This window comes from Plectropomus leopardus, chromosome 12 (genome assembly GCF_008729295.1).
Source record: "Plectropomus leopardus isolate mb chromosome 12, YSFRI_Pleo_2.0, whole genome shotgun sequence".
Classification (NCBI taxonomy): Eukaryota; Metazoa; Chordata; class Actinopteri; order Perciformes; family Serranidae; genus Plectropomus; species Plectropomus leopardus.
The window spans coordinates 29,083,692-29,100,964 of record NC_056474.1 but is presented as its reverse complement, the minus strand read 5'-3'; the positions used below and the strand labels follow the sequence as shown (position 1 = coordinate 29,100,964).

Sequence of the window (17,273 nt, the reverse complement as noted above, 5' to 3'; positions counted from 1 at the left end):
AGACCTTAAGCTTAGCCAACATCAGCATATTATTACATTAAAAAAACATGCCTTTATTTGTGGTGTTTTGCAAATCATGTAGCATGCAACCATGCCCATACAGGTCAGGGTGTGAAAGTATAATCCATTTTCAGACGGGACTGAACTGCATGAAAAACCAGAAAACAAATGAAAATGTTTTTTGCTTTTAACCATTAAACGAGAAAACAGAAGTTCAGAGACGTTTTTCCATGATCCAATGTTTGGTCAAAAACCAAAATCGAGAAAACAAATTTAAACATTTCTTACATCAAGAGTATGATTTCATATAAACTTAGAAATTAATAAAAAAAAACTGTGTTTATGTTATAAATTACTAAGCGCTACTTAAACATACCTTTGATTGTAGAAGAAAAGGTCATTTCCCCATCTCAATATAGTGTATTCGTTCCACATGATTTTGTTCGCTGTCATAACTGAAAAAAAGATTGATGCAAACTGTTTGGCTGAGTTTGGGACTGAGCTCTCACCCATCTGAGTAAACTTTAGATCCTAGATAATCAAACCAGTGGTCAGCATAAGCAAAACAAAAACTAAGAACACATGTTGATTTTAATGAAAGACCTCATGAGGCCTGTGTGTGTTACACCAACAAAAAGTCCAAAATAAAAGAATAAACACACTGCAATTATGTTCTCTTCAAATATGCTAGTTTTGTACTTGCCTAATTAGCTGTGGCCTAATTAGCTGTGGCACATAAACAGTGGAGCATCTGGATTTTAGACGCTTAAAGAGATGGTGAAGCAACTGCACATGAAGACCAGCTGTTAAAAACAAGAAAATAGAAAAGGGTTCGTCGTCTAGGGACAGTAAGTATACACAGAAAATGCCACTCTATGACTGAGAGAGGTAGTTATTTGTTGTGTCCAACCCTAAAGTCTGATGGTGGTGCTAAAAGAAAGGTCAGGGACTAACCCAAAATATCAGAGATCCTCCTCTGTGGGAGAAGCGTGTCCACAGCAAATGTCATGAAACACTTTTATAAATAACAGGCTACGTAAGAGACCAAGGAGAAACAATGCTTTGACAGTGGAGCTAGACAGAAGATACAAGGGATAGTTAGTACTCATCAATGTTAGCAATGCTTCAACTTTAGTAATCAGCAGTTACCCAAGTGAGAATAATATTGTTAGGAATGATGTCCAAAAGTATTGGAATAAGGGCAATCTAGAAGAACAGCAACTTATCATATGTTTGTTGAACATCAGAAAAAGATTTGCTGCTATATCTACAGTGTATTAATTAACATGACGGTAGCACAACAGAGGAAAAGGTGGAATAGCTGACAGTGTATGCTCTCTTTGTACTTACTGGATTCTGACATTGAATCATCAAGGGCCTATAGGCAGACTGCTTACTGACTCAAGAACACTTTTTTTCATTACACTGAAATCCATACTGGACACATCAGGAATACTGAGCAAAAGTGTAGTGCTGCTTTGTCATCGTTCCTACCCCACCCACAGACTCTACTGAGGAACTACAAAGGAGCAGAAAATGCCATTAGGAGGCCATATCATAACCATAAAACAACCTGCACATTTGCCACAGTTAGCCATAACTTCCAATCACGCCTCTATACTCGTGCTTCTTTTCTTCTTTCTCTCTTGGGCCAGAACTATCAATAGCGATGTGCATGCTGTGTTACAGAGTATTTGATACAGAGGCAGGAGCGAGCGTGGCAGGTAAGGTGAAAAGTGCCAATGTATCTGCCTGTTACCACTGGCAACCAACTTTAAAAGATCATGTGTTTTGACTATTTGTGCAGTGGTAAAGCATAAGAGCAATGTGTAACTGTTCCAGTCTGACTTCTTTGCAATATTATGTTCTAATAAAACACTAATTTATTATTTTTGTTCTGCACTTAGTCACTGTAGGACCATCAGCATGTCACGCTACCAGAAATTTCGTAATTGATACCAATACCAGTGAAATTCTATGATTTCCAATACCAAATACAATCCCACAGTAAACAACAACAAAACAATGAATTTATTAAAACAAGTGAATGTTATTGTTCATCCCTGATGGGCAAGCCATTTTTAAGACAGTGTTCATGGAAATGAGACAGACGGAGAAACAATGACCTTTAACTTATGGACACCAAAATCTAAAACCTTCTTAAGATATCACCTTCACGAAATGACATGGACACAAGGTCACACTAAGCTTTGACCTTTGATCAACAAATTCTAATCAGTTCATCCTTGAATAGACGTAGATGTTTATGCCAAATTTAAAGAAATTTACTCAAGCTGTTCTTGAGATATTGCGTTCACGAGAATAAGACAGACGGATGTACAGATGGACAGACCTCCGGCGACAGCTATCACCGCAGTGAAGGCATTAAACCACTTTTCTTTTCAACAAATTGAGTGGAAGCTGTTGCCGCAGCTTCACTTGTCAATGTCTTCAACATGTTGCTGTGTTCTTCTTCCCAGCTGGTAGGCATACTTCTTTTTCTTTTGGCATTTAACAACAGAAAACAAGTCCTCTAAGCTTATACGGTGCCCCGCATATACGATGCCCCTGCTTCCCCTTTAGAAAAATTAGCACTGTCACATTTTTTAGAACTTTGGCATCGGCTTGGCACTGAAATATCACTTCTCATGACATCCCTTATCAGGTATAATCTATGCTGTATGATCTGCTATATGGACATGGCTAATCCAAACAGACAATAGTTGATGATGTAGGAGAAGAGACAACTTTAACCCATCTAAAAACCTGACATGCACTGAACAGACTTCAAAGAAAAAAGTGGCTTACACTGCAAACTCAAACACTGTTTGAGTATGCTGTTACATTTTACCATGCGAAAATAAATGACTGCATTTTGATAATGAGGCCTATTATAATAATGGCAACCCCCCTGAAAATAAAATTATGTTACCATTCAATACACCCCCTGACTTATATATAAAAAGCTTTTAACTCATCTGGGTTTTTTTTTCCCTTTCAGTCAGTAATAGCCAGTATTCCTTTGTGATCTCTGATGTGATTCTCCAGCCGCTCAAGCCTGGCAATAGAAGACACCTAATCTTTTACCACTCAGACGCTGAATAACAACATGATGGGGTGAGGGCGACCTTCACTGAAGGCTTCATGAAATCCATTAGATGTGAATTAATGTTTAAAATTTATGTGTGTGAGTGTGTGTGTTTGCACTAATGCATTGGTGGGAACGGATAATTCAGAAGTTAGCTTGCCACAACAAGTATGCTGTCAAAATACAGTTTTTATAATAACGTTTATTATTGTAATTAATCTCTAATTAAAACTATATATAGAGGAAATTTTTCGCTACATTTCTGACATGTGAGTTACATGTGTGACTAATGTCGATAAACAACTCACAGAGCAGTAAAAGTAATGACATGTAAAACAGTAAATTATGAATGGATCTTTAGTATATGTCCCTCTTCTTTCTCACTCCATGTTTTTGAATGGAGTCCGAATGGTAATCCCATCTTTGAGTTGTGAACGAGCTTGGCATGCAGGCTGGTTGCAGACTTGTGAATTGCTACCCACATCTTATTTTTCTTAAGTGATTCCAATCGAGCTGGTGTTGTGCCCATGGATAGCTGTTTTGTTGGTTGAAAAACAACAGAGCCATCCGAAGCTGTGAATATGAATGGTAACATCATTTTCTTGTGCCAGAGCCAAAAAATAGACATGTCTATGGTCAAACTATCAAAAGCTACTTGGCCTTCAGAATCATTGGTTTTAATGACAACAAAGACCCATTTATCTCAGACGAATGCCAAGTAATCAGGTTGTGTATAAATCTTTTCACTTTAGTAATGCATCTCACACTTCCCAAGTTCTTAAATGTTGCAAGTTTGGTGCTTGGGGATTTTGTTACTTTTGTAAGTCTGTCACTCCTGCACTTAACAATTTTATTGGCCTGATGCAAGCTGCATGCTCTAGCCCCACATTACCCATAACATTAGAGCCATTTAAAAAACCACGGAAGATAAATGACCAAACATTTTAGTGCAGTGCCCAATAGCAGCCATGATGACTGAATAAACCACATTCTACAGCACAAAAAAATGAAAGAGTCTCAGAAATAAGTCAATCGAAATGACGCATAATAAAGTAACATCCTTAACTCTTCAAAGGTACTAACCATGATTCAGTTCTCAGGAAACCTTTCAGTATAAACCAGCACTCAATTTTAAATGTCCAGGTTAAGATCTCTTCCTCTTTAACAATCATGCAGAGCACTTTACAATAATTAATCTTCCCAACACTTTTTGCATAGTCCACAATACTTAAATATTTGCTCAGATGGTCCCTGTGTATACAAATAGATATAGCAGTGATCTTAAAAACAACCAACAAATTTCCCTTTTAAAAATGCTAGGAGTCAGCTAAATGCCTGCAGGTCATTAAGAATTTGCTGTAGGGACCCATTTGAGCCCTGTCCTTTTTCTGCAGAACTGTCAAATACAGCTTTACGCAGATGACACTGCTTTATACAGTATTGCTGATTGTGTTCATTTAACAGCCAATAAATTTCATCTTGCCTTTTAATGCACTTAAAGATACTCTTGTAACTTTAAATTAGTACATTATGCAAATAAAAATGACATAATTCTTCCTGCCAACAGTTTTAATTTTTAGAGAGTCACATAAATAAAAAAAGCCTGGCACCTGGTTCAAAGCCAGCAGACCAAGCCTGGCGTTTAAACACAGAAATAGAACTCACTGTTGTACTGGAGGATGCTTGAAGTAGTTTTCCTCTCATTTCTGGATTAGGGAGATGTCATTTACAGAGATGTCCCCATTCTGAGGCCCTTAGATTTGGTTTACTATTTCACTCTTGGGTTCTTTAATAACATTTTAGTACTCTAATCCTGTACAGTAATCTGTAATCCTATTTTTATTTCTTCATCCCATTAGTCTCCTTTTCAATATATGTACTTGTAAGATATATATCATATTGGTTAACACTATTTTCTCACTATAGGTTGTCCTCTTTGTGGACATGCTTTTAAATTCAATTTTTGTCTTCTTTGGAGCCACAGATCAGGATAGCCTTGTGGTATTAGGACAGACTGTACAATTTTTTCCCTGCCTCTTACATAACAGATTAGAACAGTGCCTACATGCATATCTTTGGCCTCTGAGGAAGATTCATTAAGTTGTGTTGCCAAGTGTTTAGAGTTTAGGAACTAAGTGCAACATTTCCTTTGGATAAACAGAATAATCAATGCAGAAGTGTAATTCATAATAATCCTTCCTTCTCTGCTGGTCTCACTGGGAAAAAAAGCTCTCACAATCTGAATGCTTTCCAAGATTATTTTTTCTAAACATACAATTCTAAAATACATGAAATGAATAACAGAATGATCAATGTTGGTTTTATTCCAAGTAAAAAGTGATAGACTGAAAATATGTGCAGTGAGTGTTGCTTGCTGAAGTGTAATTTGAATAATCAATCCAGGTGAATAAATCCTCTGGAATTGATATCACTGAATGATTATGTTTCTGTGTTTCTGTGTGTGGGTTTCTAAACAATGTCACAATGTAAAGGCACTCATGCTTTGGTGTCTGGCAAGATGAGCACACTGGACTGTAATGAAACCCTTAATCCTGAGTGAAAATGCATGCTTATGTTTGCTTTCTCTCACAAGGTACTATGAGACACAATGTTAACAACAGCTACAACAAAGCATGCAGGAAGAAAGATTTCGTTCGGGATTCCTGCTGTAAGAAAACAAAGACAGACAGATGAGGAGAAAGGAAAAAGAAAAAGAAAGACAAAGAAAAGAAAAAAATAAAGAAGACTTCCTGTGCCAAACTCAGTCCTCCTGTGAAATAAATGAGGAAAATGAGCTGAGAAGGGGGAGGAAGTGTTGCCAAATCTTGAGCCGAGGCGAAATCCATCTCTGGGACTAAAATAATCCCTCCTTCTTTTGTTGTTTTGACAAATCCAGGAAGTGCGTGTGCTTCAGCTACACCCTGAGACAGCATGTTTTATGACGGCAATAAAGACGGAAATGGGCAGAGATTCAAAGCAGCGGGGTCCTGATAGCGTTGAGTGGAATCCGTGCCAGGACTATTTGTAGGTGGTACCAAGTATCAAACAGATTCCTGTTAGCTTGCAGGGATGCTTTTTAATTAACATAATGGAGGGAGAGAGACAATTAAACGATTTGTACTGCATCACTAAACTACAAGAGGAGTAATGCGATGCAGAACAGAGACGCTGAAGAAACTATTAGAAGATGTGGACTGAGAGAGAGAGAGAGAGAAAGATGTAAACATTTATGATCAGGATTTATGGATTTAGCCATGATATATGGCTGCCAGTTGTAACAATCTCGTAATGGTTAAATAGTGCTGTCTGTCAAGGATCTAAATGTACCACTCGACAAAGACTCTGAACACTTAGTAAAGTTTACACACACTAACAATCCTGTTAACATTACTGATATCATAATGAATCAGAAAAAGGAGTCAGCTGTTACCAATGGCATTCAAAATCACACACAGAAATGCTCACTACAGGCTGTCAGCTGATAAAAGGGTCAGCTAACCAAAATGAAAAACAAAACAAAACAAAACAAAACATATTTTATCACTTACTTCAAGTGACATTTAGCTATACAGATAGTTTTGTTTTTTAAGATATCCATTTCTGAGATGCTCTTCTACCATTATACAATGTAAGTGAATAAAATTTAATAATGACTATTATTTCACTAGAAAGTAGTTCCACTGAAAAGGACATGTGTTCTGAATAGTAGCAATAGTATTTCCAATGTTGTGACTGACATCAGTGAAATTCCTTTAACCTTCATTGTATTGAGTCAGAGGCAGATATCTCAGATAACAAAACCTGGACAAATAAGAACTACCTGCATGATGAGACACAACAGATGAAGGTGAGAAAATAACCTTTAGTTTGTCCAGATGAAGCCCTTTAAAGCAATTTCTAGGCACTGATTTAATTTAATGCTACATAAGTGGATTTATTTATCATGCAAATAAACCAAGCCCTTGATTAATGTTTATTTGTGATTATTAAGGATGATAATGGCCACAACCTTGTACATGTATGCTGGTAATCATGTGACATGAAGGTAGGGCTGAATAATATGTTGACATTTCATCGATATTGTGATATGAGACTAGATTTTGGATATTGCATAACCTAAGTGTTGTCTTTTCCTGGTTTTAAAGACTGCTTTACAGCAAAGTGATGTAATTTTCTGAGCTTACCAGACTGTTCTCATTATTTGACTTTACTCAGTTATTATATCCACATTACTCACATTATTGATTATTTATCAAAAATCTTATTTTGTAAGTATTTTTTTGAAAGCACCAACAGTCAATGCTACAAAATCGTTGCAATATTGATAGTGACAAAAATACTGTGATATTTGATTTTCTCCATATTGCCCTATCCTTCATAAGGGTAAAAAATATATGAATAAATTTAGTTTTCTGGGCAATTGTTGAATCTAATTTCATTAAGTCCTCCAATCTTAACTAACCCCTAGAAATTACCCATGTTAGCATTTTCTCATCTGACACCTTTATCGACTGAATGACACTTCTGCCCTGCCATCACTATGCTTCAACCGTGGTTGGGTTTAGGTACCAAAAACACTTGGTCAGAATTACAAAGAATTATGACCATGGTTGAAATAAACTTACTTTGACTGGACGTCAGTCAGTCAAGGGTTAGGTTCAGGTTAAAACAGGCAATAAGTTTAGGGCCTTTCCTTCTATGAGACAGCAGTCAATTTATAACCCCATAAGATGCCCTGCTTAGGCCAACACATCTCTCTTGTGCATATGTACCAATGAACACTTTTTTATTTCCTGCAACAAAAGTGCTAAAAGAAGGCACTAAGCCCAGTTTTTAATATTCTTCCTTCACTCTATCCTCTACCACAGACAGACAGATGGACATTTAATGGGTATTCTGGTGTTTTTTGACAGCTTTTGACAACAAACTGACTTTGACCTTGTATACTGGAGCCCCAACAAGGAATACTGTCTGCATCATGGGATCTATTTGTTCCTATACAATGCCTTCATATTCCTTTGCTGCAATGCAACCATGTGGAGCAATTATTGGACTTAATGATTCCCAGTAGTTGCTCTTGTACTTGTGCCATTGCAGGGCTATTAATAGTTAAAAGTGTCCCTCTATCTTTGTTGATGAGCTTTGACTTGCAAACCAAGCTGTGCTCTGCAGTGCATCCTGCCACTGTGATGGCCAGATTGAGTTTCCATGACTGAGTGTGTGAGTCACCCCCCCCCCCCCCAAAAAAAAAAAACGGTGTTGTTTGCCTAATCTAATGTTGTACTTTGCCTGATGGTCTGACTAGCTGGCCTAATGGTCACATTACCAACCTGTTTCTTCACTGGATGTTGACATTCAATGTCTGCTTGGCAAGCAAAGCGCATCTAATTAACACTTTGTGATTGGTGTTGAGCATTGTGATGCAGCAGGTACAGCAGCTTCTTGGATTTCTGCTGAAGAAGGTTGTGGCGTTGTCAATATATAGTGAAAATAACAAGAGTGTTTAATTGTTAGTCCACCAATTAACAGGACAACAGAATATACAGCTGTTCTTGTTCCACTAGATAAAGGCACAAAAGTCTGCAGCCATGCTAACAATTCTCTGAGGCTTTATATGTCACTGTAAAGACAAATTTCAAGGTGGATAAAAGTTGAGGTTAAAAGTTTATTTATATGGAACATTCACTGTGCTTCCCAGCAGACTGGCTAGCTTTGAGAAGTACTACATCAATGGTTGTGACAGTAGTGGTCGTCAAGCTAACATGCAAATTGAGTAAAAACGCAGGAATTAGGTAGCATTTCACGCTTCCGGTTCTTTTGTGTCACAGTCAACAGGTTTACGGTGTCTTTAACAAGGTCTGTGGCTAACACAAGCTTAAGAGATTTTCAGGTTTTGTTCTACAGCATGAAATCCATCAGCACATACTCCACTTGTGAGTTTGAAGCTTCAGTGTGTCTTGAAAAAAGGAGGTTGCTAGTAAGAGGCTAAATGACACTATACAATGTCTTCACACCGAATACTGCTTTACAACCACGATGAAGTCTTGCTACTGTGGTGTAGTTTTGTTTAAAGCAAAAGGTTAGCATTTTACTTCTGGTGGTTGCATTAATGCTTTGAAAGTCACAACAGTGGTGTTCATTTGTGAAAATGATCTCACTGAACAAAACCTTAGGCCTATGTATCATAAACATTTGTTTGCCACAGAGTTTATTTTCTGCAGTAATCCAAAATTTAATGGACAAATCCCATAGGTTGCTTATCAAGAAACCAGGGCAATGAAAACATCTGGGTTGGCTGACAGAGCAAGTCATCCCTATCACTCTATTACTGTACAAACATATTAATGAAATATATCACTTCAAAGACAATGAAACCATTAACTCTCTGACTATTCACAATCTAAAACCATTGAAACCATTGAAAAACAAGCCAACAGTCTGTGCTTGCATGCTCCCACTCAAAGAAACTAAGGTATGACTTGATGCACCTCACTGATCAAGGATTGTTCTGATAGTTATTACTTTATATTTAATGGTATATCCTTCCCTACTTTGACCAACGTGAACTGAACACAGAAAAAGAAGATGAAAGTCTATCTCTTGAAAAAAAAGAATCTGGGATTTTTTCCGCGGTCTGTCTTCCTCTCTGTGGGGAGTTAACACTACCTCCTACCCACTATTGGAGTAGGGATTTGAATCTCAATTACCGAGAAGCTCCATCTTATGTTTCATGTATGAGTGACCTCATTAGTTACTCACACCTCTCCTCACCTGCTGCAACATGTATGGTGGCTAAGAACTTAACGTCCCTCACATCGGCTGAGGTAATATCCAAAAGATCCAGCTTAATGGCTTGGTTGTTGGGTGGAACATGCTACTGGTATGGTAATTCTAACCCCTATCTTAATTCCATTATACGACTGGCTCCTAAATTTGGCAGCTCAACCTGTGAGTCAGTGTAGCCCGTGACGGCTTAGGTTGGTTAATTAACTTCTAAAGCCACACTTAGGGATGAGGACTTAGCACAGGTCAGTGGAACCTTGCTCATCGGTCATAGTGATGCCTCGCTGGTGAAGTATTGGCCCACTCGATACTACTGACTGAATGTATGCATTTATAATTTGTCACTGAGTAGCCTATTCTTTTTACTGTGAGTCCAAGTCATTATTTACCTCAAAATATGAAGTTGTTTGTCTTGAGGTTTTGGTTGCTTAATTGTGATGAACATCACAGTTCACCTGAAGTCCGTCCAACATATGCTGTCCTGCTGCATGAAATGCTCCTAGATCACCAAATGCAACCCAATCACCAGGATGAAGGTCTCCTAGAAATAACATTTATGTACATCTAATTTGAAACTGCAAATACATTTGAGAGAAACACAAAAAAGGGCAAATTATGTGTTATATATACATAATTCGAAAATATTGCTAATACCTGGAAAGCTGCAAAAATGTTGATAGGCTACAGAGTAATATCTTGATGACAACATATTTCATTTGTTTTACAGTCAACAGAAGCAATTTTGCAATACACTGTCCCCTCCTAGTAACAACACTATTTTTTTTTTTTTTATTTGCACCTTTTTTTAATTATCATTTAACCAAAATCAGTTAATCTTGAACAAAGTGCCTTATGTAAACCCATGATTCTGGTCCTGCACTTTGTAATTTCCCCCATCCAGCCATACATAAATGTAGCATTTCATTAACTGAAAGAAAAATTGTCTCTTGAAATAATCCAGGCAGAGATTACATAACACAGATCACACAGTTGAGTAAAATAAAAATGTCACTTTAAGTAGACATGATTATTATGTTTCATTTGTATATTTAATATTTAGCAGCTATGTAGAAAGTTTATGTTTCTTTTTTTTTTAATTTTATGCTGTGCTGTGGTGAAAGCACAAAACCCACTTGGTTAGGGTTAAGGAAAACATCTTGTTTGGGCTTAAAATACCTGATATTGTTGCTACAAACACAGCTGGAAATGTCCCAACTAGGGACCAGCAATACAGTATTATCTGTATCTGTCTGTATCTGTTCAACCAGTAAATTATCTGTATGTGTATCTGTACTGGGCAGAATTTAAACTGGAAAATGGGTTATGTTTAAATAGAAAGTGAGTGGAACTTAACCAGAAGTGGTTAGTTTAAGTTTAAAATTGACTTGGGTTTATCAGAAGTTACTACATTTCTATTCACAAGGAAAACCATTTAAAGAAAAATCTTTGGATTGAGCTTTAGATAGTTTTTGATCAAAAGAGTACAGATTGAACACAGCCACTTGAATAAAGATTCTCTTTCATCAGGAGTGCTGATATTGACACATTTTACTTCTGTTATATTCATTCTCATAAAATCTACATTATCAGTTTTGGCAGCAGTCTTAGCAAGGTGTCACACCATCCACAGTGCCTTCTTCAGCTCATATACATGAAAACAGAACTACAGCACTTTATAAACATTGATGTGATAAGTATGAAACATACAAATGAAACGTATCTGTGGTTTGCAAAAATGTACAATGCCAACATTTGTAACAAATGCAATATATCCTCCTGTTAGAGAAACTTCTTTTTGTTTTAAATGAGGGTGTCTATTTCATGTTGGTCTGCTAGAGCTTATGGGAAACACTGACATCTGAGTTTGAGAGATGTAATCTACCATTTTTAATGTCTGTGTCTCGCCTGTTAAACCACATACTGTATACAGAAACTTCTTGTTACTAATGAAAAAAAATGAAAAAAAAGTCATATCGCTGCACCTGAGGCGGGAGGGTAAGACTCACAAAGAACTTTTAAGCCTGTGACAGGAGAAACATGAATACGGATTTCTGTATTTGGAATGTGGTTCTGCAGTTTTATACGCGCAGGTATTAGGGAATCTAGTGCCAGGCCTTGAAGCTGGCTGTGTTTTCCAATTTCACAAAACCTAAGGTGTGATGTTCCAGACGCAACTTATTCACACCTTTCCAGGACATCTTGCCTCCCAAACCGCACCTCCAAAAAGAAAAGAAAAGAGAAAAAAGGAAAAGGAGAACCACATAGCAGAGAGCTCTCATTTTTTTGTATGCATGTGTGTGTGTGTGTGTGTGTGTGTGTGTGTGTGTGTAGCTTTGGGTGTTTAGTTGAGGAAATGGTGAGTGGCTGAGGTTTGAGGGTATTATTCTCCTCTTTCCTCTCACACGGAGACACACAGAATGATTTAGTCTCTTCCTTGTCCTCCTTCTGTCTCTCTGACACACACATAAACAATCTGTCTGGCACACACACACACACTATCCTCGCAGTTGTTTTCCCCCTCGCCACAATAAATTTATCAGCCCATCCCAGCAGACGAGATTCAGCCCAACTTCCTAGGCACCCCCAGAAGCGAAACAAGCCACTATGCGCGTGTGTATGTGTGTGTGAGAGTGAGTGTGTGAAAAAGAGAGAAGATGCAAAGGAGGGACAGAGATAGGAAGACAGAGAGAGGGGGAGCTTTGAAAGTCAAACAATATTTGCCATGTAGATTACCTTCCTCTCATCTCTCCGCGTTCATTGTTCATCCCGACTTGCCTTCTGTGTCTGAGTGTGTGAATGTGTAAGTGGATTCCTTAAAATAAGATAAAACTTTGATGATCCCCTGGATGCATGCCTGCGGGTGTACAGTATATGCCTGTCTGTCCTTGTGCGAGACTAACCAAGGAGCCTTTCATGATATTTTTAGCTCATTACTCAAACACACAAGCCTCCGAAACAACCAAAGGCCTCATTTTTTATGACAAACAGCACAAAGTTAAGCTCCTGACAAAAACCATAATGTCAGCGGAACAAGAAAAGCCTCGCAATTACACATCTTCCTCGTTTCTTTTCAACACTCTGTCAGTGCATCTTTACAAAGATTTAATATTCAGCAAAAAAAAAGGCAACTTTGCAAAGTCAGGTGCTGTCAAAATGAGGCTAAATTAATGCACAGGAAAGCTGTTTACCTCCATTGTGTCACTCACTAAGCAATTTCCAAATAAATGGCAACACACACCTGAATCTGCAGGGGAAACGCAACACACCCACATCGTTTAAGAGAAGCTGCCAGAAACCTGTCTCCAATTAAATCCTGCCTACACCTTCCAAGTCATTAAGAAGTGAGCTGGTGATGTGTTGAGATGTAGCAACAAAAACGAAGCTTCAGCCAATTTGGGAAGTGAGACCTGGATTGTTCTGCATCATTGCCGCCATTACATCACACACCTGTGTCTCGCTCTTTGTGATGAATAGTTCTGATAAAGCCGCCTGGCTCGGCGGAAATAGATTTGACAAGAGTGAGACTGTACACCTGACGGGTCTTCCGTCACTAGGGCTCAGCTTGCCAAGACAAAACTTTCACACGATGGGCTTTAAACTTTGCCACACAGAACTGATTAATTTATAAAAATGCAGCAGGTTCAAAATGTAAGAAAACGGAAAACAGTCTGAGTTCCACTGGGGAATAACGTAAGACATAAGCTGTGTGTTTTTAGAAGAGGAATAAGTTGAGACAATACCGAACCTCCATTTAACTTTTCTTTAATTACCAGCTTTCATAAGACAGCTTAGCTCAGAAGAAGTTCTTTGCGCTGCTGTGAAGTTCTTAATTTCACACAAGGGGAAAAGGCCTCCACACTTTTTCTGCAAAGTTATTCTTAAATATTAGCTTTAACCATTAATAATAAAATGACTACAATTTGTTATTCTTTCTGACCTCTTTTTTACTAGTATTTACTACTACTCATATTATTACAGCTTCAGATCCTGCTTTTAACACTGCCATCAGACAACGAAAAGGTGGAAAACAAAGCTGTCTGTAGATGGGTTTCCATTAACCCTAAAATTGCGGAGATTGAAATTCCGAATAAAAAATACGCCTAATGGGGAAAAAAAATTGAGCTGCCTCTGGTTACTCAGGGTATGTATCTACGGCTCTTATTGTGAAAGGTAAGAACAAAAAGAGTGGATCTTGTATGCCCTGCCTTTGTCAAGGTTGAAAGAAGTAGTCATTTTTTCATCTTGGTGGGGACTACAAAGCATTTGTGTTGTTGTTTGACAATGCGCAACTTGATTGGCTGATGCCTTTTTTCATGTTGCAAAAGCTAAACAAAAAATGTACCTTGTTCAAAAAAAAAAATAATAATAATAATCACACTGCTTTTTCACATGAAAAAAGCCTCCAGTGTGTATAGGCCTTTAATTGGTCTGGTATGACTAGTAGCATGGTGACTAATTTAAAAAAAAATAGCTGGATATTGCTCTATAGCTGTCAGTCCCGAGTTGGCTGACTTTAAGTCTCTTCTCTAATTGTGCATCTATTACACTGTGCATGTGCTCGTATCCCATAATTATAACTTCTGGCCATTGTTCAACAAATGCTAAATGGTCTTGCTTGAAAGGTTGGACGCGAGTGTCACTATAGCGTTACCCATATGTTGTCGGCTAATCAGGGAAATGTTGGATTCACTTCAGTTGTCTAACAGAGCATCCCAGCAGAAATACAAGGTAGAAACAGCTGCCTGTTGTCCCTCAAACCTAATTGGGAAATATACTATCACCTAAAAATGTATAGAAAGGCACTATTCTCTCTTTACTCCCATAGGACAACAGCTCTGCCAGAGTTTTTTTTTTTTTCATACTAAAACTCCTGCAGACACAACATAAAACATGCATATAATAGAATGAGGTTACTAAATGCTCATTAAGCTTTCATATGAAGAAATATGGAGTCTTTATGGAGAAAAACTGCATCAACTGAGCTGTAATCCAGGTAGGTTATCACACACCATCGATGATTGCACTGTGTTTGTCAGGAAATATCACTTGTGATGAGGAACATGGACTTCACAGGTACACGCTGCATAAACAGTGTTATTGAGAATAAACTGCATCCAGCTTGGAGCTATAAATCACCAACATCACACCTGCTACATCTGGAACTGGAACATGCAACACAGTCACTGCCCAACTGTCTACAGCTCCTGTCTCTTATTTACTGTAACACATTCCTCAGCCTGCCTCTGAGCCAAAATGAACACTGCCATGTACCAATAACTGTATATTATCAAATGAGTATCATTTTATATCAAGTTCAAGCCCCCATAACAACATTTTTCAAGTAGTCACGGAGTGTTTAGGCTTAGCTGAAAACACTGCACTTTCAAGGTGATGATATTGTGAGAATCTGCTAACATTTTAACAGTTTCAGGTAAAAAAAAAAAAAAGTATGAATAAAAATATGTATATATGTCGAGACTTTTTTCAGTATGGTCATACTACTCACAATGTTAGCTTGGTAAGATTCCCCACAATTCAATCATTCAGTTAATGTTACTGACACCAAAGAAGACAGTAATATCAGCTGTGCGAACAACAGAAACACACAAAAAAGCAGATGTGGGAGATTTTTTTGTTAAAGCTAAGGAAAAAATGTCCAGTAATCCATGTTCATAGTTATCAAAGTAATATATTTAAAATTATTTTATTTATTTACAATTTTGAAAATTTCTTTTAAAGTCTTTTTTTAGTCTTTTTCAGGTAATTTCCTTGTACTTAGGTCATTTCTCCTTTTGTTGCTCATTACCTTCTTCCTATGTTAAAAAAAAAGACATAAATAAAGACAATTTGCCCAGGTTTTAAAAGATTTAATGAATGATTTGATTGTATGTTTTTCCTGAGCAATAGTTTCGTGTAAAGGAAATAAAAGCCTGTCCCATATAGGTACCAGTCCCAAATATAAGCCTGTTGAGGTCAATGATTTAAGCAAATAATAGCCTGGGCTACTAATTGAAGTTTTATAGTACTTATTAAAGTTATCTACATAAATATCTTGAGATTTATTCTGCCCTCAATAGTCATGCCAACTCATACAGTATGAAATTTATGAAAGTTATTCCAAGCCTTTAAGCTAAACTCAAGCTTCATTCAACACAACCTACAACCCAAACTTTATTCCAGTTGTTGGTTGAAACTCCTTGGTCTATCTCTGCCACTGTTTAATGCATTTAACTAAAATCAAATTTGACACATACTCATCATGAGCAGTTTGCAGCCCCACTGACATCCCAATGAGTTTCATATTAACAATTCCAGGCTGTACCTGATTCCATGAACTCTTGGTTGAAGTTGCCCCAGGCCTCTTTGCTCTTCTCCAGGTTCTCCTCCATGACCTTGATGTCAGCAAAGGGGCAGTTACACTCCGGGAAGCGGGCAGAGCACCGGCACCAGCAGTCGTTGTTGCGGCAGAGCAACTCGCCCTCCGAGTTGCATGCCACATAGCTGAGTGCCGCCTCCACAAAACGCCCACGCAGGAACTCTGGCAGGACATCTTGCAAGCCTACGAAAAAAAAAAAAGATCATTTTATTAACACTTTATTCATTTTCAAAATAAAGTGGTTTTTTTTACAAGCTGGTTCCACATAAAAGCATGTGTTGTTTTTGTCGGGCTGAAAGTAATAGTAAGAGTAGCCTTGGAACATGAAATGAATAAATGCGTTTGATGCATTAAAGAATGTTGTGGAAGCAAATTCTTAGCATGTCATTTGTACTCATCATACAATTTCTTACAGGATTATCAGCATTAATTTTAACACATCAGAGTGTTGAAAATTATATTTCCTCAAAAGCAACAATAGTTGTGGTCTAAGCAGTTTGGATGGAAATATTCTTTTCACAAACTGGCTTTTTTTTCCTTGAATGGGGATGCGTTTTTAAACATATAACATAGTATTCAATTATGTCTCTGACACTAAAAGGACAGCTCTAATTCAATCTTCAATACATCTCAATATAAGCTAATGAAATGCTCTTAGGTGGTATTCCATTAACCCTCAAATTGCGCTGATTGGAACTGTGGATAAAAAAAAAAAAAGCCGAATGGAAACGTCAATTTTGAAAATACTTATTTTCATTGCAAAAAAAAAGTTGTTATGCTTGCAAAGCTATGCCTGCGTTGCTTTCATTGGAAATAATGATGGCTAGTGCTGCAATAGAAACTAATCTGCTAATGAATTGAACATCCATCACCAGGCTTCTTGGAATGTTATCACCAGAGGAGAAGTCACAGAACATCACTCAGTGGAAACACAGTCATCTCACAATTGTGTTTTTGACATTTCTAAAGTATTGCCTAAGTTTTGTGCAAATATAAATTGGAAACCCGCCTACTGACACTCATAAC

General features: G+C 37.6%; 1 protein-coding gene across 1 annotated transcript in view; it reads right to left on the bottom strand.

Moving 5' to 3' along the window:
• Nucleotides 1-17,273, bottom strand: part of brinp2 (bone morphogenetic protein/retinoic acid inducible neural-specific 2) — a 146,517-nt gene that overhangs the window by 37,918 nt on the left and 91,326 nt on the right. The window contains exon 5 of the mRNA XM_042498336.1: nucleotides 16,194-16,430. Within this exon, the coding sequence (XP_042354270.1) occupies nucleotides 16,194-16,430 (237 nt within the window). The remainder of the gene's footprint in view (nucleotides 1-16,193; nucleotides 16,431-17,273) is intronic.